Raw genomic sequence first — 25,196 nt, 5'->3', positions numbered from 1 at the left:
GGGGCAGTGACTCCACAGAAGCGTTCTCATCTTCACTTAATGTTAAGTCCCTTGACTCAGTACTTGGGAATGTGATTTTCAGTGCGTAACACTCACAATGAGTAGCTATTGTTTTTAAAGGAATAGTTCACTCAAAATTCTAAAATTCTATCATTTTTACTCGCCTTCAATGTCATTCTAAACCCACATGCTGTTGCAAATAATTTTGAAGAACCTTTACAATTTTGTCCACACAACGGCAGTTCATCGTGACCACAGCTATAAAGAATTTTATATGCTCAATAAGGCTGCATTTAAAAAAAAAAAAAACAGTAAAAACATTGTGAAATATCATTACGATTTAAAATAACTAATTTCTTTTTTAAATTTTAAAATGTATTTTATTACTGTGATGGCAAAGCTGAATTTTCAGTATCATTACTCCAGTATTCAGTGTCAATGATCATTCAGAATTTATTCTAATATGCAGAGTCGTTGCTGTAGAAAAAATTATCATAATCAGCAATGATGAAAACAAGTTGCTTAATATTTTTGTGGAAATTGTGATTTTATTTCCAGGTTTTTTTGTTAAATAGAAATTACTAAAGAACAGCATTAATTTAAAATAGAAATGTTTTTTATATATATATATATTGTAAGCATTTTTACTGTTACTTTTGATCAATTTAATGCATCCATGCTGAATCCATGAATCCTGAATCCATCCATACTGATTGTTTTTTTAATTTTTGTTAAATAGAAAGTACTAAAGAACAGCATTAATTTAAAATATATATATATTTTTAATATTTGTAAGCATTTTACTGTTACTAGTAATATTGCAATTTCTTAAAAAAAGAATGGTGTATATACAGTCAAAATACATACAATATACATGTTGTAATATATTTTGACTTGAATGACAGTTTATTTAGATGTTAGAAAGCAAATTTTATTTATCTATCTATTTATTTGTTTATTTTTTGCCATATTTGATTTGAAAGCGAATCTTAATGTGAAGTGGATATGAAGATAAGTAATGACTTGTTACTTACATCTATAGAAATTGCATGGCCTTAGAAAGTTGGGATCATATGGATCATATGAATTTATTTTAACATGTTTTGGCCCATTTTGGACCAGGCAGATGTTGTAATTCTGAACTCCCATTGTATCAAACTCAACAAAATTTCTCATTTCGTGTCCCACTACAAAACCCAACAGCAAAGAGGTTTGGAGCAACATGAGGGTGCACAATTATTAGAGAACTTTCATTTCCTTTAATGGTCTTTCCTTATGGATGAATTATCAGAAATGTGCCTTATGTCAGAACACGCTATCTCTGTGAACTCTCATGCCATAACCATTCATCCAACAGGCAGGACGGAAAACAGACAGAGAGTCTTCCATAATGCCTTTGCTTGGAGAGTTCAAGGGAGATCAGTCTGTTCCAGTCCAGATATTGCTCACTTAGTAGTCACAGTTCTCTGCTTTCTTTGAGGTTTTTGTGCATTTCTGACTTATTGAGACATTGGAAATTTGTGGTTGGGAATACAGAATATGCACGAGAGACAGAATTTAATAAGACTTCAGAAAAGCTCTAGACTCATCATATCAGTATTAATATGCCAGCTCACCCACTAAAATCCCTGGTTTGATTACAGGCTGTTGAAGCCTCATGTTATTTGCCTATCCACGTTCCTTTTTAGATATAGAAAAACACAATGGAAATGATTTTACACCACTGGAGTTCCTGCTATAATAGCTGTTCTGACCACTCTTTACATGACCAGAAATAACCACAGATCGTTGATACTATTAAATACCACGCACTTCATTTAATGGCAGCGGTGATGAGGCCCCATTGACTTAAGGTATGCCTCATTAAACACTGCCAGCTCTTTTCACTTAAGGCAACCCTCAGGCAACTTTCGAAAGATATATACTTACACATATACTTATAGCACTGTCTGTCTGAGTTCTTGATTCTGATTGGCTGGAATCCTTGAACGTACAGGTAAGTCCAGTCAGCGAAGACACAGATAGCACAAAAACTTGTTTTCATTGCTGTCCTGCAACTTAATCAATAAAATAGCATCGCTACTAAAAAGCTGCATTATATTTGGTAGCAAATGTATTTGTCTTTTTTACTTTTTTATTTAGCTTTAAAATTGTATTCAGTCACTCATGGTTCATTTTAGAACCTGTATACAGTATAACCTGTAACATTTTACATGATCTTTTCTGAAGTAAGCTGCTTCGCTAGTATGTAATCAACACTGATTTTGTTGTTGACACTTTTAATCATTCTATACATGAAAATGAACATGAGGAAAATGAAGGTGAACATAATGGTGATGAAAAGAGGTGAGAGACAAGTGCAGATCAACAATATTAGTGCTAATGAACTCCTACAACCCTGCAGGAAAATTCGGATTATTCGGATTAGCACTCAATGTGTTTTTCAACACAGTAGTTGGTTTCTCTATACAATATATTAGTTAGTCAAAGCTGATCATTAGCCGGTCAAGTTGACCTACCAAAATACCAGCTACCAAATTATAGTTTGACAGTTTCTGCAGGTTTTCCATTCACAAGATGGACTGGAGTCATATTGATTACTTGTGGATTATTGTGATGTTTTATCAGTTGTTTTGACTCATTCTGACGGCACCCATTCACTACACTGAGAAAGTGATGTAATGCAATATCTCCAAATCTGTTCTGATGAAAAAACAAACTCATCTACATCTTGGAAGGCCTTTGTGTGAGTAAATTTTCAGTAAACTTTAATTTTTGGGTGAACTATTTTGTTAAGGTGAGCAATGTTTGGTGATCCATTGGCTAATGACAAGCACAACCTATTTAGACCAGCTAAGATACCAGAATACCATGTTTCAAAATACAAGTTTGAGTGTATCTGGTTGTTTAAATCCAGTTCTAGTCCTATCCTAACAGCAAAATGAACAAAATAATTTAATCTAACACTGTTTACAACAGGATTATGCCTTTAAATTGACATTCATAAATGGAACAAGCTAATTTAAAAAAAAATGTTTTTTTCAAGTAATCACTTTTGTAACCACAATGCTATAAGTGCAGGAAGAGAATTCAAGAGTCAGACATCAATTCAGAGCAGCATGAATAACCAAGACTCTGATCATTCTTAACAAAGCATATCCGTCTGCCATTCTGAGCAGAGAACCAACAACAAAAATGATCATAAATGAAGAAATCCTTCACCGTACAGCTGGAAATATTTTTCCCTTTGAATGCTATGAATATTGGTTTGACTAGCCAGATATAATACAATGCAAACACAGGGAAGGATCCAATCTGGTGGGCTATTGTCACGCAAATATCATCTTCATGGCGAGCCAGATGTACACGTAAACATAAGGTGCTTTTTCACAGCCCACCTACACAACATAGCCCACCAGCAGGAAGAGGGCAAACTGGTCGCTTAATAACTGCTGGCATAAAAACAGGGTGAAACCAGTGGCATATTCCAATAATACAGGAGAGTTTTATATAAGGATTAATTCCTATGATGCCCTGGGGATTTGATGCATATAATTAAAATATTACCAAAAAGGATTTGAGGCTGCAGAGACTTTGCTGGACATGTCTGGACTTCACACCTGCCAACTGAGATTTATGGCAGGCCCAAATCTTTCTAACAATGAACTCACATTTTCCTAGCTATATGATATAGGGTTTACCTGAGAGAGGGAAGAGGAAATAAAGTTGGAAATTAAGTGGTTGGGGGCTCACCATCAGGTTGAGAAGCAGTAAGAGCTTTTAGCAGCTGTCGATGAATTCTGATCGCTGTACTACGATGAAATATGAATTGAGACGGAGTATTTCGAGGCTGTTAATTAGGTAGTGCGCTTGACTAAATCAGAGAGGTTCAGACTCCAGCAGAGCAGAGAGGCCAGTGAGACTGAGCAGTGGTGAGCTTGCTCCTTCTGAGATCTGAAAATACTTTTATTAAATAGCATAGGCCTATACAGCAATCAGGAGAACTCCTAAAAATGTCTATTGTACTCTGGTTTTGACTACTCTAGAGCAATTGCTATATTTCTTCATTGGGTAGGTGATTTACTGATTTTTATGAAAATGTTTAAAACTGAAAGGTTTAAACGAAATAAAAACACTGAAAAATTTTAAATATACAGAATGATTCATATACACTACTGAGATCAAAAGTCAGGAAGGGGTTAGGAAGATTTTTTATGTTTTTGAAAGAAATCTCTTATCACTTAATCACGAATACAGTAATATTGTGGAATATTATTACAATTGAAAATAACGGTTTTCTATTTGAATATATTTTAAAATGTAATTTATGCATTCAGCAAAGCTGAATTTTCAGAAGTCTTGACAGTTTTGAACGGTAGTGAATATCAATATAGCTAATTACTGAAAATTATATTCATCAGACCTTTTATCTGCTCAGAATCTCCTATTTTAATCCAACCAGAAAAATCACTCTCTCTTTTTAATTGAACATGATAAACGTTTGCTTTGATTCTGAAACAAGCCTCTCATCAGGCATTCCAGTACAGCTTCCATGGCTTACTAGAAACCTTTTGCCAACCATATTTAATTACTAGATATAAATGCACAGTTGATCCAGGTGTTACTTAATAATTCTAGAGGTAAATCAACTGTGTCCCTATCCTTGTTTTTTTTTTTTTAAAAAGCAGCAGAACAGGTGCACAGAAGACAGTTTCACAGCATTAGCAACAAGAACAACTAAAGAGGTTGGTTAAACAACACAAAGGACATTCTCTTTTCTTTAAAACAAGCTCTTTCTTGTTTCCTCTCTGACTGTAAAGTGACTGAAACACCCACTTAATACCATGTGGTTACGTTTTATATAACCGTGATAGAAATGATACTCAAATGTGTACAAATTTTTACCGGTATATCAATCAAACCAGTATTTTCTGGCCTTTTGTACTAATCGTTTTGCCCACTGACCCCTGATCCCTCAACCTCAGCACCTGCTCATTCTCGGTGAAGACCCGGCGACCGAAGCTCCAGATGATGTTGGGGGTGGGGTCACCTGTGGCCTCGCAAGTTAGTGTGATCTGCTCCTCCAATTCAGATGCTGTCTGGTTTTCTAGGAACGTGATCTTGGGTTGTACTGTTGGCACAAAAAAACACAAGAGCTCAAAAAACAGCCTACAAACACACTCCTCAGAGAAAATAAATAATGATTTTCCTCCATGCAATTACTGAGCCTTTACAATGGTCGTAATACCAAAACAGTGCTCTTAAGTTGATGAGATGAGAGTGCCTCACTGGCTGGGTGCATTCAATATTTAATCAACACATTGTTATATTTTATAATTCAAAAGAGGAACTTTGTTTAATGGATGAAATGGAGTAGTACTTTGATTCACTTTTATTTGCCTCGACTCTAATCTAAGAGCTCTGAAGCCATGCTGGAGAATGTGGCTAGAGAAAACTTATGCATGATGAGAAATAAAAATATTGTGATTGCGTTTTGAACTGCGACACAAACATTTAAAATATTCATGCAAACTTAATAACAATGATAAAGAACAAAAGCACAGAATGGCACTGAAACAACAGCTCTCAGGATAAATTGTGTATTTAAACTATAAACTAAGTTCACATTAAGTCTCTTACTTTTCCCATGCTCTCTTTACAATAGTGATAGTTACATTTTAGGAGTATTCACACTTGTTCTTATTAAGAGAACAAAACTCAGATCACTTTCAGTTGACCAAAAAGGAGAATTCAGTTATCTTTTGCCCGATTCGAATGGTAATTATTTCTCATGGGGACGTAAGCTATTTTCGACATTTACAGGAGATAGTCTGAATCCATCTGAATCCAGAATGTCTGTGTTTTTCTCCCACCACCCCCGTAAAAATCCCCAGCCAAATACACATCTCTGAGTTTACAAGAAGAAATCGATTCAAAATTCACTATTTAAATCCTTTTTGTCCACTACCGAATACTGTACAGTATCTGTTGCATTTCACTGTAATTTGCATGCATATTTACTGCTGAAATTCTGGAAAGTACAGTATTAACAAGAAAAATATTTCATAACTGCTCCACCACAGCAGGTGCGAGCTGTTAAGAACAAAATGATAAGAGAAGAAAAGCATGTAAATATTTGAAATGGATCATTATTATGCAACAGGTATGAAATATATTTAAAAAATATGTATTGTATACAATTATATGCACAAGTACAATATATTACATATAATTATATACAACTATAGCACGTCTATTTTCCTATTTTTAAACAGGAGATTTAAATAATCAAATTTGACCCTGGGGCCAGTTGCACCAGCTGTACGTAAGTTACAACTTAGACTAGTTTTGACGTAAATGGGCACTAAGTTACAACTTACGCACTACTAAATATTTGTTCGTTTCACCATTACGCTTAGTTGAAGTGTAACTCTACGCATATACTAAATATTTATGGAAGCGTCTGGTCAGGTCATTGACTCTTTAAAGGGACAGACGACCCAAAAATGACAATACAATGATTTCTTATTTAGTTCTGAAATCTGTATGCTTTTATTTTATTCTGTGGAACTCATTTCCAAAAAAAATAGCAGACTGAGTGAACTGCATCAATATGCTCTTCTTTAGGCATATATGATGTTGCTGACATTTACACTCACGTACATATTAATAGAGAGAACAATATATTTTTTTTATTAACGCGTCTTCAACACCCCACCTAGCGCGTCTCTGTGCACTTCGGTCCATGTTGCGCATGTCAGATGAAATAATAAACAAATGGCATTTCTTATGTTTTTTTTTCTTTCAGTATTTATTTATCCTTATTTATTTCAATTACAGTTTCTGAATGTTATATACATATAAAATAGCTTACATATAGACTAATGTTATTAATTTATCGTTTTTAATGGAAACTTGTTTTTACCGTTAGTATACGTGAGGCAAAAGAAGTTAGAATGAAGGATAAATAAAAATTCATAGCATTTAATCAAGTTCTGCTCGCGTATTTGAAGGTTTCTATTGGATGATTTAGGGTAAACGTCATATTATGCGACTACTCGTCACTACGAGGAGCTTACGAACTACTACCTACGCCCTGCCTGACAAACAACTGGTGCAACCAAATAATGTATAGATTTAGTTACAAACTAGCTAGTAGTTACTAAGCCTCTAGTGTGGACTTAACGTTCTAATTTAAATAAGAACTTACGAATGGCTGGTGCAACTCTACCCAGGACCACAAAACCAGTGTTAAGTCGCTGGGGTATATTTGTAGTAATAGCCAAAAAATACATTGTATGGGTCAAAATTATCAATTTTTCTTTTTATGCCAAAAATCATTAGGATATTAAGTAAAGATCATGTTCCATGAAGATATTTAGTGAATTTCCTACCGTAAATATATAAAAACTTCATTTTTGATTAGTAATATGCATTGCTAAGAACTTCATTTGGACAACTTTAAAGGTAATTTTCTCAGTATTTTGATTTTTTGCACCCTCAGATTCCAGATTTTCAAATAGTTGTATCTCGGCCAAATATTGTCCTATCATAACAAACCTTTGAGTGGAAAGCTTTCAGATGATGTAGAAATCTCAATTTCAAGAAACTGACGCTTTTGACTGGTTTTGTGGTCCAGGGTCACAAATAATAAATAGGATAATACAGTATATTATAAAATATGCTTAGATAAATAAGAATGTATTTTACATAATAATAATAATTATTTATTTAAATAAATTGTACACAATAATACGAATAAAGGTCTCTGCACACTGAGTCCGAAATTTTCGCATGCGTTTTTTCGCATTCGCAATCTTAAAAATTCGTCACTCACAGAGACCTTGCACACTAAGTCCGATGCGTTTTAATTAATCCGTTGCGAAAAAATTCGCAAAACTATACAAAATGTCTTCAAACAGTGAGGATGATTTTGTTGTCCTCTCTCTTTTTAAAAAAAGAAAAAGAAAAAGGAAATATTGGGTCCATCCAATCCTTAGATTGCGCAGAGAGGAAGGAGAGTTCCACCTCCTTATCAAAGAGCTGCGGGATTATCCTGAGAGATTCAAAGTTTATTTCAGGAAGTCAGTGCCTCAGTTTGATACTTTGCTAGCGATACTGAATCCACATATTAAAAAGAAGACCACCAATTTCCGTGAACCAATTTATCCTGAACAGAGACTGTCTGAGGTATGGATACACCCCCCCACACACACACCCACCGAACTGCGGCATCGGAAAGGTGCGCGCCAGGCATAAAAAAATAGGCTACAGCAGTTCTTTATATTCTGTATCTTTGTATTCCGCAAATTGTTTGTCATAAAGTGCTCTGTGCTGCAAGACGAAGTGTATTAATTTGTCTGACACTATTTTGGATTTTGGCTTTCGCTTGTACGGTGGCTCTGAATGGTCAAAACACCTTCTCAAAGCATCTCAAAATGCTTTATACGGATGCGAAAAACGCAAAAAATCGAACCCGATCCCAATTTTTTTTTTGACGGCGGAAAATTTCGGAGGCAGTGTGCAAACGTGATTGACAAAACGTGAGGTCGTATTTATTTTTCAACGTGCGAAAATTTCGGACGAAAAAAGTGTGCAATGGCCTTAATGTTTACACAATAGTAAGAATAAATTTGTAAATAAAATACATTTTATTCAATAATATGAAGGATGTATCAAGGGGACGTAAGTGTAATAAATCACCATTCGAATCCATGAGTTTTATCACTGAGGTGCCATGTAACAATTTGTGTGTAATTTATTTTTTACAGACGTCCACATAAGAAATCGCCATCCGAATAGGGCTTTACGTTATCCCCAAAACTAAAAGATTTTCCTCTTTAGTTGTGATAGGGTCATAGTTCCCCTTTCATTTACATATTTCATTATATATTTAATTTACCTTTTTTTTTTTGGAAAACAATTATTTCGCAATACAAATTATAATAAGTAAACCATATTATTATAAACCATAATAATATCTAAATGATTAATAATAATAATAATAGAAAAAATAAGAAAATTGAAGAGTGAATGAGTAAACCATGAGCCCTTTGCATGCAGAGTGTAGTAGATGACACAACTTTGAAACAAGCAGTGCGTGGAGTTTATACTCATTTAATAATATTACAACATTTCACGGCTTAATAATCGCACAAGGCAATAACACGATTTTGATTTTAAACTGATAAATTGTATGGTCCTAATGGAAAGGACATTTTCCTGGTAACTAATATGTAAACACTTGTTTTCAGTTCAGCTCCAACAGTAATGACAGAATTCTTCAGCTTACCAAACACACTGAGTGAGACTTCCTCGCTCCTCTCTCCGGCCTTGTTTCTAGCGATGCACTGGTAATCTCCTTCATCAAGCTTAGTGACGTGTTTGATGGTCAACTCCGACCCATCTTCATTCAGACTGTACTTTCCATCTGATTCCAGCACGATATTAGCTCTGTGGGGCAGACAGAGAGTGAGAGAGAACAAAAGAAAGGATAGGTTTACTGTTTGGCCTTCGAGCTGTTACTTGCTCAGCAATGTCATGAATACACGATGCCTCATCTCCACATACACCAGAAAATACAGAAAGAAAGTGTGCCTGCCCATGAAATGGATTCTTCATCCTGCAGTGCACAGCTTCTCATGATGCTGATAGTCTAGGAAGAAGCTGGAGAAAAATAAAAGCGGATCTGCTTTGTCATCTTCGGCTTCTTGACACGTTTCTGTCTCAGAGCCAATATAAAAGCTGTAAATAATGTCTGAAGGCCATAAATATCAAGCTGATGGGCTTTTTTATTTGGAAGAATGCTGTGCGCTGTGTTTCCCTGTGACACTAAATCAGTCATGCAAAGTTTGGATCCAAATACCTGCTCTTTTTGCTTGTAACAGCGGCAATTGAGCGACATTTTCAAATGGCTCCCGAGTGACAGCACTGTCAGTGAAGGAGGGAAATAAATGAGGTTGTGGTGAGCCCTCCTTCTCCCGAGGCAACGCGATCTCGTCCTCTCATTCGCGCGCCAGTCACGACTTGGTTAAAGAAGTCACTAGAGTTTTGAGGTAAAGCCATGCTGAAAGCTGCCAGCTGCTTTAGATGCCACAGCTAACGGCAGCTGAAAGGATGAAACGATGCCTCTGCCATTCACAGCACTTTTAGTTTACAAGCTTCAATAACTCTGATCCCTCTCCCTCCCTGGATTCGGGGAAAATCTTAGCATTCCCTACAGAGATTTGGCTGAACTTTTTCGGTGCTGTTTTGGCACAGACAGATAAAGAGCCGCTAAAAAAGAGTGTTTAATGAATGACACGTACCGTGCCCACGTGACGGTGGGTTCTGGGTAGCCATCTGCGTAACAGGCCAACGTCATGGCCTGGTTGATGTCTGCAGTGGCATTAAGCTCAGTGTAGCGGGTCCTGATACTTGGCAGAACTAGGAGAAGAAGAGAAAGACAAAAAGAACATTGACTCTTTAAAGGGACAGACGACCCAAAAATGACAATACAATGATTTCTTATTCAGTTCTGAAATCTGTATGCTTTTATTTTATTCTGTGGAACTCATTTCCATTTAATGACAGTTCATAGTAACCATGCGCTCCATAAAAGAAGCACATAAAAACATTATAAAAGTCGTTTTTTGAAGCCAGTCATCACTGAATAACATTGCAAAAGTTTGGTCTGTTCCTCGCATAAAGTTATCGAATGTATTATTGAAAAAAACACTTTACATATTTCAGAAACATTCTTCTTTCATGTTCCCTAGACAAAATAACAGCATAAGGGTTTGGAAAGACTTTAATAATTACAGAATATTCTTTTTGAGAGAAAATATTTTATTACATACTCTAGCTAAAATACAGAGCCAAACATTTTTTTTTATTATTTAGAATTTATGTATTGTTTTCTAGTATATATAAAAATTAATTTATATAAATTAATCTAAAATTATTTTAGGCATAAATCTCACAAAATCTTTGATTTATGCCTAAAGTGTTGTTTAAAAAGGTTACTCAATGAAAACAAGTCTTTTTTTGTATAATATATAATTATTTATTAGAATAAATAAATAACATGGATTTTTGCATCTCAAGCAAATTTATTTAGTTTTTACAAAAAAAAGACTTTGTACGCTTTGATCTGAACGTGAACAACGTATCTGTGTACATACATTGCATACTTTGTTTATGTATGTGATACTCTCCAAAATGGTGCTATAGGGTGACACGGAGGAGACGAATTGTTTAATAAAATCGTTATTTTAGTTTTCTTTGCGCACAAAAAATATTCTCGTAGCTTCGTAAAATTACAGTTGAACCACTGATGTCACATGGATTATTTTGTTACGTTTCTGAGCCTTGATCGTGTTAGGATCATTGCTGTCTATGGGAGGGTCAGAGAGCTCTCGGAATTCATCAAAAATATCTTAATTTGCGTTCCGAAGATGAACGACGGTCTTACAGGTTTGGAACGACATGAGGGTGAGTAATTAATGACTGAATTTTCATTTTTAGGTGACCTATCCCTTTAATATGCACTGCTTTTAAATTCAACTGTCAAACGGACTATTTAATTCGGTAGAGAAACCCTGATGTAAATGTGTATAAACTGTTCACTGCTTCTGCTCCTGTGTCCCTGTGAAGTAACAAAACAGGTGGCTCTGAGATTGAGTCCTCACCATTGACAATGACCTTGATGACCCTGAGGTCGATTTCTCCCCGGGCCATGATACGGCCCTCACAGGTGTAGTCACCCTCATCTGTCTTTTTGATGCCGCGGATATGGAGGTGGTTGTTGTTTAAGACCTTGAAACGGACTGTAGGTGTGAGATAGAAACAGAGAGAGGGGAAAAAAAAATTAAAGGAAGCAAAATGAGACAGTAATTACTCTTGAGTAAGATAAGGAGACCATGTTAACGAGCCTCTCATTACATGCTGGGCAGCAAAATGACTCGCTGCACATCTTCTCCTGGTATAAAATCATCTTTATGGGCTTTTCTGCAGTGCGATCGGTATTCAAGACCAACAGTAAAGGTGCATATAATATTTCAACTCCGTGGAGACACAGTAAAACAGTACTGATATATTAAAAATGATGAAAAAGGCAAATTCAGCAAGACAAAGCAAAGCTTTCCGGCTGTATTGCTAATGCAATACTTGCTTACTACTTAGTGCACACTTCACAGTATATACTGGATACTGCCTACTATTTTTTCTTAAATCCGTCAGCAATAATAAGAGTAGTATGTAACAATGACAGAGTGTTTTGTGTTGTGCTTCCTCCGAACTCATCAAAAAAGAGCACAGAAGAGGTTAACGAGAGAAATGTGGGAAATGTGTTATTTACATAGAGCAGTTTGGTTTTCAAGCTTTGCTACAATTAGTGGTTTTGCAGTGAACATTTCAGCAGCCTGTGAGTTCAAGTCTCAGAGAGCTGCGGTCACTGTTTCTTCCAGCGGTCTCTGAGGGAGGAGCCCTCCGAGGTTAAAATAGTTCCATCCAAATGAGGCTTGAACTGACAAACAAAACAGTGCAGATAAAAACAGCATGAAACTTTAAGTTCTCACAATAAAAATTCAGGTCCTTATTGTTTATGTTTTCATTGTCGCAGTGCTAGAGAGCTTACTAACTGAAAGAGGGGATGATTTTGACAGGAAATATGGTAGAAAAGTATGGAAGACGTGTAGAACAGAAATAAGAGCGTGGCATAGAGGGAATAAAAGAAAATGACTGAAAGAGATCTGGTTGTGGTACTGTACCATCAGTCTCAGGCTGGATTCTGGTCTTTTTAAACTTCCAGATGATAGCTGGGGGCGGCGAGCTGATGACGTCACAGATGATGTCAGCATCATCCCCCTCGTTGAACTCTTGAGGCGATGGAGCGTTTTGGAAAGTCAGTTTCTCTGAAAAAGACATTTTAAATGCACTTTAGTTGTACCATTACTGAAAAAATCTGCATTTTTGTCTTGTATTCCAGTAAAAGCTTGAGAAGCAATGTTGCAATGTTGCAAGATATTAAGGAATGTTTAGAGAAAGAAAATGTAAACACACATATTTCTGCGAGAGATTTAAGATTTCCCCCCATTGGTAAACAGTTTATTTCTGGTTTGAAAAATAAACTTCAAGATGGTAAATGATCTGAAATACGTTTTTTAGTAAGTATGCTTGAAAGCAGCAGTAAAAATGCTAGTCATTAAATAAAAACAATTACGTATGTTTCATAGAACATTTATATTTATGAATAAATTTAATATATATTTAACTATAAATATATACAGTATAATATAATATATAAGATATAATCATATATATATAAATATATAAGATAAGTTGTCAGAACAGCATAATTAAGTACAAAAACAGTGATTATAGCAGGATTTGTTCACTTTCAAGAAGCATCAAAACTTTTGGGCTTGAGATAATGATTTCAAGAAAAATAATATATATAAAATGTATTCCATTAGCAACTGTCCTCATACCACATGCATGGTTGATGTTTAAAACTGATGTGTATCAACTTTATGCTTTGATTATTAGCGTACAGTTGTTTTGTAATTAAATGTGGTAAATGTCAGATGATTTATTGTGCTTGGGGGTTACTGTTGGGTCCAGGATTATTTGATTCCTCATTTCTCATGATTTCTAAATAAGCCCTTAAAAGGAAAGCACTTTACTTACGGAATATTTTTACGATGACAGTGCCCTGAGATTCCTTGTCCCCGCTTTTAGCCACACACTTGTACATGCCTGCATGGTCGATGTTGGCATTGTAGATTGTGAGCGTCGACGAGGACTCGTCATTCTTGCTGACGCTTATGTCCGGTCTGCCTGGCTGGAGCTTCTCCCCATTGGGTGCAAACCAGTCTATTTCTTTAGCATCTCCAACAACTGACAGACAGACAGACAGATAGCGTGAGATAGAGTGCAACAGACCGTCAGATACTTTGATACGCACAAATATAAGAAACATAGCAATAAACATTTCCTAAAACATTTTTCTCAATCATTTTCATATATTTGCTACCTTTACTTTAATATTTCATAAATTTTGACATGATTTTATTATAAAGGTAACATTTAAATATATATGATTGAATTACATAATTAGAGTTGAATCACTGAATCAGAATTTTGAATCTATTCACTGACACGGTTTGAACTGAACAAACTCAACAATTCTCTAATATATCCGCAACAAAAGTATTCATAATATATTCAAAATATTTAATGTATTCTTCAGTGCTACTCAAGGACACATTCAAGAGGGTTAATGTGCAGTAAAATATTTTCACACATTTCAAGAAAACAAAAAAGTGAAATAATATAGCTCACTCCGAATATAGTCAGACCCCCCCCCCCCCCACCCCCATTTGATGAGTCCTCTGAATATTTCAGGTTTTCTTCATTTATAATGAAAGCTGTTTTTGCTTTTCATCTACTATTATTCTTTATCATTTCATTTCACTCCTCTGGATCAAAAATCAAGGACTAAACTTCCCACACTGATTTACTGAAAAAGACAGGCAGGTCAATGAATTTACCGGCTGTAAATAAGCACATCAAAACTTTAGTCAAACTTGCCCTCCTATCAGAATAAAAGGACTTGTTTAAATGCATTGAACAGAGTGGTGACAGCAGGTTTGAAATCAAAAGCACTTTGTGAAGGTTAAATGTGACGTGACCCCCATTTGTTTCATCACAGGAGGGTCATCTTCCTACCTTCACACAAAAAGAATTTGGACTCTCCCACACTGATTTCTCCCTGGGCTGGAGTGATTTCCACTTGCAAGGCAGCTGGAGAAGAGAGAGACAGAGAGAAATCCATATTTCAGAAATAACCCACATGGATACAATACACAAATCAAACAAGGGAAGTGCAAAACTATGCTTTTTTAAAATCCAGTCGTTAGTCAACTGCCTGAATGATCAATAAAAAAAAAAAATCATTTGTTATAATGTCAGATATTTTTGGAGCAGTTTTCAATTTCTTTATCAGGTACGAATCCTTGGAATAGATAGATTTAAATTCATAAATGTCGGCAAAAAGAGAGAGTAACCTAAATATCTAGAAATATCTAGCTGATACAAATTTTTCAGCAGAATGTTAAAAAAAAAGAATAAAAAAGTACACTACAATAAAAAATTTGTTTTATGATTGTATGGCGAGTTATTTTTTTTTTAAAGCCATTTATGCTTATGCAAGGCTCATTTATTTGAGCCAGTGAAAATACAGTGAAAACAGCAATATTGTGAAATATTAATATAATTTAAAAGGTCTCTTTTCTTTTTTAAAATATTTATTGCTGTGATGGCAAAGATGAATTTTCAGCAGCCATTACTACAGTCTTTAGTGTCACATGATCCTCCATATCATGTTAATATGTGGATTTAGTGCTCAAGAAACATTCTTATTATTAATAATATTATGTTGGAAATAGTTGTGCTGCTTAATAGTTTGTGAAAACTGACTTTATCAGGATTTCTTTATGAATATAATGTGCAGAAGAAGAGCATTTACTTGAAATATAAACCGTTTGAAACATTATAGATGTCTTTTCTGTCACTTTTGAATAATTTAATGCATCCTTACTGAATAAAAGTATTAATTTCCCAAACTTCTGACACAGTAGTGTAGATTCACTATCAAAGTTTCCCAGACTTTTCCAGGCCTGGAGATGACATTTTTAAAATCCCCTGATATTTGGTCCATGTCTGTGGGAACCCTCAACTACTGTAATTGGTTATCATCCATCCTGACCCATTCTTAAATTATACCCATAGACACAAGTACATATTCCTCCTACATATCCCAACCGAAACATTTCAGAAGAAAGCTTTCCTTTGTTATCTAATTACTAAGATAGTTTACATAAAATCACAGTTTCTGTCTTGAAGCTAAAAAGAGAAGCATATGCTGTACATCCCCAGTGACTGGGCCTGCCAGCCAATTAAAACGCACTCCTGGGAAGGATGTTGTCAGTGGGTGTACGAGGAGCACAAGGCCGTGGATTTATGGACCTCAAGATAACAACACGTCAATAGCGCTGGCTCTTTTCCAGTTCCGTTAATGTCGCTGGCGGAGATGAGTATTTACCCCGGTACAGAAACGGCTGCACAGGGTGTTGGTGTACAAGAGCAATGTGCAGCAAACCGTAGCCATGGCCGAGTACTGACACAAGCACTTATTGAAAAACCTCAGTGTTAGGCAGGCTGATTCTCGGACTAAATATGACAATTAGGGCTCGGCACTGTCAGAAATACGGTGAATTATAGGCCTCTCGCAAACTTATTTTCCACCCACAATTACCTGGGGGTTCTGAACTACACTGATATTTCATAATGGTACCTTGAGCTTCAATTTTCCAGTTTAATGGAAGGCACCTGATGGAGCTCCCTGAACATTTTCTTTCGTGTGCAGTTGGGGAGCGTAATGCTGTAAATGATAGCATATTAGTTTCCCGATATGAGGCTAATGCATTTCATCTTCCTGCATCAACTGCGGTGAATGAGATGAGCTCAGGCAGCAAGCGGCTGTTAGCTTCACGAGCGATGGATACCATCACATCGCAAGAAAAAGATATGAAGGCAAACCTGTCTATCTCAAAAGTGAAACTGTACCTGCTCAAAAAAACAAAAACAAAACATCTGATTGTTTCTTTTCAAATGAATCGCTGCAGGCAGTGTCATTGAGCTTGTCAATCATAAATAACATAATGTGTCAAGAAATTACAGGAAAGCTTTGTTTCCTAATGTTTGTGACAAGAGAGGAATTGACCTAGAACCAAACCACATGAGACAGATCTATATACAGCAGCATTCTGCAACTCAGAGCTCGTTTATACACACTGCAATCATGGGTAATTAGAAAATGATTCATTCAATAAGTTAGCTTCAGCGCTTAACAGTTGAACCACTGATGTCACATGGACTATTTTAACAATGTCCTTACTACCTTTCTGGGTCTTAAACATGGTAGTTGTGTTGCTGTCTATGCAGTGTTTCAGGTCTCGGATTTCATCAAAAATATCTTAATTTGTGTTCGGAACGAAGATGAACGAAGGTCCTATGGGTTTGAAACAACATTTGGGTGAGTAATTAATGACAGCATTTTAATTTTTGGGTGAACTATCATCAACCTTTAATATGTCAGGCTTTAAATGAAAAAGGGTAGTTCAGTAGTAGAACAAGGACAATGCAGTACAATATCAAAGACAAACATCCGCTAACCTCGACAACCCTGAACACAGCCCTACAGCCCAGTACTTCATCATCATGCTTCAAGATACAAAGTGTCATATGTGGTGGTGTGAAGAAGTACACACACAAAAAAGGTATTTTCTCTAGTATTTGCAGTCAAGCAAAGAACATCCCTATTTGTTTGTGTCTGTGAATGAAGTGCAACTAGAGATATTCGCTGACGTTAAAGTACTATGGAAGGAAACAGCGGTTCTGTCTTGTTTGCTAAAAATTAATTTCCAGACAGCGCTCTTACATTTTCAGCACAAATCGAAAAAGGAAAAATATCTTCAAAACCAAATCAAGTGCGCTCATCCAGCCAACCAGCTATATTACTTGGTCCCTGAGCTTGAAAAGCCTCTATATATACTTAATCTGAGTAAAATATTGTAATCCAATATCCTGATCCATGTATGGATGTAAAATCCATCCATGTGTCCATGTAAAATCAGCCTCAAAAAAGAAAACACAGAAGAGAACATATTAAATTTGCCTATGACTTAAGTTGTTTGTTCACTCAAAGCATTTCCGCCTAAGAAATACTCCAATTTCCACTCAAAAACACCAGAGCACCTTGAACAACTGAACAAAATAAATAAACACAGACCATGAGAATTCCAGTATGGTGATGATATTGTTATTTGAACTTCTTTGACTTGGTAATGCGGTTTTGAGGCTGTATATTGAATGAAGCTAAATGTTTGGACTCCATGGTTAGCGAGTGTCAATACAGCAAAAGTGCATTGCTGTGTCCTTGCTGAGAGCACAAAGGAGGAAAATGAACACGTAAAACACAATAGGACGGCAAATCAATAAACCTAATTACAAAATAAATCCGAAACAACTCAGCCTTATAGGTGGCATCTCGCTGTGCTGCCAGTACGATCCTCTAGAATGCTTCATATGCTTTTACTTTTAATCTTCATTCCCACTGAACAGATAACTGCAAGCTACTTAGCAAACCAGCATATCGTATGATGGACAGCATATAGCACAATAAGAATCCAAAAGCACAAAAATGAAGCAAACAGAATGTGTGCTAAAATGCTAAATCTAAATACTAAGTATGCTAAAACTCGGAGGAAACTGCCAGTGTTTTTTCTCTGTCAAAGTAAGGTGTAAAAGTTTGGCTAGTTAGCATGGTCCTGCCAAGCTAGCGCCATTGAGATGAATGGGAATGCTATTGAATAGCTTCTACATGTATTATGAGTCAAGCGCAGAGAAATATAATGTAATGACAAGGCAGAAAGAGCTTTAATTTCCAAATTCTACACACAGTGAGCACACATCAAATGTAGCTTCTTGTATATGGACTAGCTTGCTAACAATGCTATCTTTCGAATTTGGAATAAGGAAGATATACTACATTGTATATACATCCAATCCTATTTCCCCTTGACTTACGGTCATATATATCTGCTGGTAAAATCCCGCATATATTAGATGTCAAGTTTTCTTTGAAATGTATGTATTAGTCTTTGACGGCTAATGAAAACAGCTCTGCATTTTCCCAAATTCATTGATGTGTTACCAATCCATGTGTTTACGTCTGACACAAAGCTACATCCTCTACATTAAATCACTATATTCATGCAAATACACAGCTGCGGCAATTCATCTCCGTACTCTGGTGAAACATGCCATCAAACCGGAGTGATCGTGTATTAATCCTTGTGTAACGGAGGCAGAGACACTGATGTTGGCAAAACACACAACTATTAATCACCAAGGCTTCGAGGAGATGAGTTGTCCACATGTTGACGTGTGCCTGACGTTGGGTGTCAAAGAGAGAGTTTAAATTTTTGTGGGCCAGATTAAAGAGATTCTCCCACTGACAAACTTTCCTGACGGCAAGTTTATTTTTACCATTCTGTGGCAGGAATAAGGTGCTTTGAAATGCAGTGTTAGACGGGCTATGAAGGAAAGATGAAAGAGCATGGGGAAACTCCGATATGTACAATGTCATTCCTTCTGAGCAGATTTAAGGCTAACTCAAACATGTTCACACACACACACACACACACACACACACACGTGGTACAAAGCATGGAGTTGCTAAGTTTCACCTCGACACATTTCAAGACATGATTTTATCTGACAGGCCTCTAGCTGAGGTGCACCTGAGATTCTAAATGTGAATCTACCTCTCCTTTCAGGTTTGTTCTTAGGTTGTCAGTGATTAATGATTTGGTAATCTTCATAAATTATGGGTAGAACCTTTTAAGTGTCTGTTTTAGCCTCGACACATCCCTAAGCTTAAGTTTAGTTAAACAGGCCGATCAATGTGACAGCTACATAATCAAAATTAACCATTTAATCATATCAAATGCCACCTGTAATGTGATTGTGTCTAGCCTAGCCACAAACTTATTACTCTTATGAACTGATTCTTTTAATGAATCATTCAAAAAGACACACACCTGGTTTAACTGGCTGAATCAATCAGAGTGCTTACTAAAAAAATACAGTTAGTTTCTTTCAAATAAAAGATAAACATTTTAACATTTGTTTTTGTTGCAATATATTTTAGAACAGATTATTTTAAAATGTAAAAATTTATTTTTAAAGAAAGTAATAACACTATACAAAAGTCAATGTTTTTATGTTTTTAATGTTTTTTAAAAGTCACCAATGCTGCATTTATTTGATCAAAAAACAATAAAATATTCTAACAATTTAAAACATCTGTTTTCTATTTTAATATATTTTAAGATCTAATTAATTCCAGTGGTGCCAAAGCTGACTATTCAGCTTTTGAATGGTAATTTATCATATTATATTGCGTTAAAATAAATGTAAATGCATATCTCTTCTGAACTTTTTGGAATATGTTGTAAAACACAATCCCAATTTCATGATTCCATGTCAACTTTGAACTAAAAAAACTTCATGCACCACCCTTGGCGAGTTACTATGGAAACTGGAGGGCCTGGGATGCCCTCTAGGTGAAACATTTCCAGCAGATGCAAACACAGAGTGCGTTCGGGGTGAGAGAAAGTTATTGGATGGCCTCATTACCAAGCTGATCATCTGGTCCGATTGAGCCGACTATTCCAGTTGCAGTATTTGTCTTAGTGTATGCATGCATGATGTACAGAGGATGCAGCAATAATGTTCTATCTTTAGGCAAGAAAAAAAGACTAACAAGCTGTGGTAATGATTTGGTAGTAGTTTCACACGGACCAAAAAAAATAAAAATTGCGAAAACTCCTATTAACTGAAGAGCTTGTACTATTTTTTATATTTTAAAGCAGAACTGACTTGAAGGCAATTTCAAAAAGTAATAACAGCTTAGGGAAAAGAGGCATAGCCAACTGTTTTGTGATTTTCTCAAGGTTACACGGCACCATATTGCAAGAACAGATGGTAGAATAGCTCTGAGGTTCTATTTTAACACTCTGTGATCCGAAGAAATTCAGGAGCAAAGTGACTAGCATCAACCTCCCACTTTCCTGATATTTAGGGCAGCTCTGTCCCTCAAAGTTTTTATAAAACACCAGTTTACTTACTAAGAGCAAATACAATGAACAACAACAGCAGCTTCATTCAACTAACACCATCCAAACTATTTTCATCCCGAATAATTAATCCCTGAATCAAAGCAGAAGACCCAAATGTAAAGGAAACCGTTGTCAGAATTTACAATCTGTTAGAAAGGTCCACACTACGCAGAACCAACAGATGGGCATTAACGCTGATTAAAGAGAAGTGTGAGACAGACAATTGAACAAACAAAGCTTTGGACATGAAACTAATTTTTTGAGATGTTATGCTTCACGTTGAGAAGTTCACAAGTGTTGATGGGAAAGGTTATATGTAATGCCACAATTCATAATGCTAACAGGATTAGAGACATTCACACATGAACCCAAGCAGACAGGGCAAATCCAACATAAGTACGAGTTTATGGATGTTGACAAAGGAAGGGACATGTACAATCCACACCTAAGGATACTTTATTTATGTCCAAGTCTACATGATACATATCAGATGTCTTCTTTTGGAGAGATTTTCTGTGTTTATTCCCAATCAATAAATCAACATGTCGTGGTCGGTCACATTGTCCAAATTTTCTAAAGTATTGCAAAATATATTTTTGGATGTGATTTCTATAACCAGAATATGATACATTTGACAAAGAATTGATTGGAAGAAACGTTTAAAGCATGATTTTTCAAACTCATACATACCAAACACGAATATAAACTCCATTCAATGAAAAATTCATACATAATATGTGATTAAAACATGATAGTCTAATGTGTGGGTTACATACATATGCATATGCATATGAAATCATTATTTGCTCATAAGTCCTTTTAAGATGATTTTAGGTGCATATGGAAAAGACAGTCTCTGTGAGGTTCTGTGTAAGACATAGGGACATGTTCTATGAACAAAGGAATTCCAGTCTGGTCTGTGTCTTCTATGTGGGGGAAAAGTCAATCTAAGGAAGCTCGTGATTTCTATCGTGGAACACATGTGATGGCCATCTCTTTGACCATCAGTCTGGATTACTTGCCCCAAATTTGACAGTCTCTTTCCTGAGTTGGACTTATCAATTTTAATGTTGCAAGCTGCTCACTGACAGAGTTGGTTGGTTCGCTTGCTTTAGACTAGCTTAGGGGTGTCCAAACTACGGCCCGCGGGCCATCTGCGGCCCGCTATCACTCCTGTGGCGACCCATGAGGGATCTGCAGAGGTGGGCAAACTACGGGCGTTTTCATCCAGCCCGTGAGGCAGTTGTTCCAATATGCAATATCAGTAAATCCAATAGATGGCGCTGTAGGCTCTCCGCGCGGCTTCACTAAAGACAGGCGCCGCGTCTATTTTTGACGGACGCCAGCGAATACAAAATAAAAAGTCAAAATAGCTATATACACTACAAAACTGGCACCATTGTAAATAAGTTACATGTTTTAAAAATGTGAAAGTGTTCATTTGTTTTGAAAAATGCCTTGTATTGGAACTGTTTTAAAAATGATTAAAATACTTTCCAGTATCAGATCAAATGCCAGTGTTATCCTCCTGCTCACGGGTGCTGTCATTTTATGGGGAAAACATGGAAATAATTTGTCGTTTTATCTTGCAAAGATATGCTTTCCTCTGTTTTCCACACACATTTTTATGAAAATGGATATAGTACTGTTTTTCTGGATTATAAATTGCGTTTTTTCATCTGAAATGTGCTGCAATTTCCAAGACGACTTATATAAAGTAATCAAGGTCAAGTGCAAAGCACACACATTAGGATTGGTGATGAATGAGAAAAGGCAAGTGAGTTTGTTTTGATTTTGTATTGTGCATTTTCCAGCAACCATGCCGCTAGCTTCAGTTTCGCTTTAAATATTTAGGCTGGGCGTTTATAATATATGTTTGTAGTGAATGCTACTATAATTTGTGTTTGTTTTTTACTTATGTTTTCGTTCTTTTTTCTATTCTGAACACTGCTAAATTTACAGGATTGTTTGTGGAGTGTAGGGAATATAAAAACACGTTTCTAATGTTTGTAAACATTTAGTTTATTTTACATTATTTCTGAATGAAATGATAAAATGTGTCTTATACATTAATTGATTTGTACACCAATGCAACTTATCATAAAGTGCTCATAAAAATAGGTAGAGATAAAAAAAATTAAAAATAAATCAAAGCTTCATATTATGCGGCCCCTCACTTAATGTGGAAAACTTGATGTGGCCCTCGAGTCAAAAAGTTTGCCCACCCCTGGACTAGCTGAAGTTAGGGATCCAATTTATGATGTCCTGTTGCCCTGGGGCCTCTCTGTGGAATTTGCTCTTTTGGTAGTTCTAACACCAATCTGATCGATTCTTCGATTCTTAAATGGTCTGATTCGCTCTGATATCCTACAGCTGTGATCTGGAAAAAGGAGTATTGCTGACCTTTGCCTCAGAAGTACGTGCAAACGCTCTGCCAGAGGTGATGGCAGACTACAAAGCAGTAACCAAAATGAATGACTGAAGAACAAGAGCAAAGTGTCCATCTCAAGGACCATGAAGCAAGATAAAGCCCCCTGTGCTACTGACCTCCTGTTCCCAATTAAAAGATTTACTTTGATACATTTGAGCTGTACACAGATAAACAGACAGGACGCTTTGGTTTAAAACATTGACAGTGCAAGGAATTTTGTACTTGTGATGGTGGGAATGATAACATTTGGCTATAGAGCAGTTTAGAGCAGTTGTTCTCAACCTTTTGACTCCACATACCACATCCACTACAATAAGAGTCTGCATTACTTTTCCAGTTTTCTGTGATTTATTGGATTAGGATGAAGGATAAGGATTTAAATTTAACCAAATCAAATATTTTAAAATATTTTTTCATCTTAAGGCCATTTTGAAAGTTTGCTGGTGCCCCCTAGCGGGCCCTGGCCTCCTGGTTGAGGAGCACTGCTTTTAGAATGATGTTTGGCAATATGACCAAAATCTTATATCATGATATGAGCGATTTTATTTCATGGTAACAATATATATCACATCTTCTTATTAAAGTTACAAAAGTGATTTAGTCAGCGAGAAGTTTTCTCTCTTTTGATGTTTGATTAACATGAATGACAGACAGCAGGAATACTATACTGCTGTCACTTTAAGAGCTGCCCGATCCAATATACTTTTACACGTTTTTTCTTTCTCCGCTCTTTTCTTTTGTCTTGACACAACCATCATCACTTATTTGTTAGTGTTTAGTGTCAGTTAGCAGTTATAATTTAGCATCAGCAAATGTATACCACTGCAACGAGTGACCACTGCCACTGCCACCATCATAATAACTGTGAAGTGTGGAGTGAAATTCTTTAATCATGGCACGTCTTGGGGAAGATAAATTAGACCACTCGCTCAGAGGCTGCCACGATGTGTGACTAAGACAAATTCAAATGACTTGAATATCCCTTGCCAAAAACAAGTTCATTTCATTTACATATGTTATTACCTTTAATGGTGAAGATGCCCGGCAGTCTGCGGTGTCAGCTCGAAACTGGAGGGGCCACCTCCCACCACGCTGAGACTGAGCACTGCCTGCAGGATACTAATTGTGCTTAATGCAGATATGGGTGACTAAACATCAGAGAGATAGAACTCGCTCTCTGACTGGCGATCGCACATATCAATGGCAAGGCAGATATCTCATCTCCCTTACTCTCTATATTCTTCTTTAAAGCTGCAGTTCACTCAAAAACAGAGGAGAAGTATAAATAAATATAGATGTATAAATTAATAGATATCTAAATATAATAGATTTGGGAAACACTTCAGTATAGAGACCAATTCTAAACTAACTAGTTGCTTATTAGCATGTATATTACTGGCATATTGGCAGCTTATTAGTACTTATAAAGCACATATTCTGATATTCTATATCCCTAATCCTATCCAACACCTAAATTTAACAACTATTAATAAGCAGCAAATTAGGAGTTTATTGAGGCAAACGTCATATAATGGTTTGTTAATAGTGTTTGTGAATTGGACTTTAAAATAAAGTGTGCCCAAGATTTGTTTATTATTTATTTATATGAAGAAAAACAATAAAATGTATTGTTTTGCTATAAAATAATAATCGCAAAATTTATAATAATAGTTTTATTCTATTTTAATGATATGTTTAACTGTTATTATTTTGTACCTTTGATGTAGCGTGAGTGAGAAAATTTAGTTTTTTTCTGTTTATTTATTTATGAATAATGAATAAATAACAACAGAAATATATATTTTAATTATTTTTTATTATTATTACATTTGATGTTATTTTTAAAAAGACAATTCTTCATGCTATTATTTTTCTGTGGATCATAATATTTTTATGAAAATGGATAAATGATCAATATTATAATTTTACAAAAATAAAATAATAATAATAATTGTACGTCTAAAATAAAAACAAAACACTGAGTAACTAAAATGAATCGTTTTGAATTATACATTTAAATTTTGATATTAGAATGTACA

The 25,196-nt window shown here is 35.7% G+C and overlaps 1 protein-coding gene across 6 annotated transcripts in view; it reads right to left on the bottom strand.

The window, feature by feature from the left end:
- LOC306855832 (neural cell adhesion molecule 1-like) overlaps nt 1-25,196 on the bottom strand; it is a gene marked incomplete at its 5' end in the record, with an annotated part of 280,165 nt that overhangs the window by 57,216 nt on the left and 197,753 nt on the right. For all 6 annotated transcript variants that reach the window (XM_079394737.1, XM_079394736.1, XM_079394734.1 and 3 more), the window contains 7 exons: nt 4,989-5,131; nt 9,293-9,453; nt 10,308-10,425; nt 11,670-11,807; nt 12,750-12,893; nt 13,669-13,878; nt 14,710-14,784. In XM_079394737.1, coding sequence (XP_079250863.1) covers nt 4,989-5,131; nt 9,293-9,453; nt 10,308-10,425; nt 11,670-11,807; nt 12,750-12,893; nt 13,669-13,878; nt 14,710-14,784 — 989 coding nt within the window. The remainder of the gene's footprint in view (nt 1-4,988; nt 5,132-9,292; nt 9,454-10,307; nt 10,426-11,669; nt 11,808-12,749; nt 12,894-13,668; nt 13,879-14,709; nt 14,785-25,196) is intronic.

Source organism: Barbus barbus (assembly GCF_936440315.1).
Source record: "Barbus barbus genome assembly, chromosome: 36".
Lineage (NCBI taxonomy): Eukaryota > Metazoa > Chordata > Actinopteri > Cypriniformes > Cyprinidae > Barbus > Barbus barbus.
Note: the sequence above shows the minus strand (reverse complement) of the source record. Positions and strands in the feature narration are given on the sequence as shown.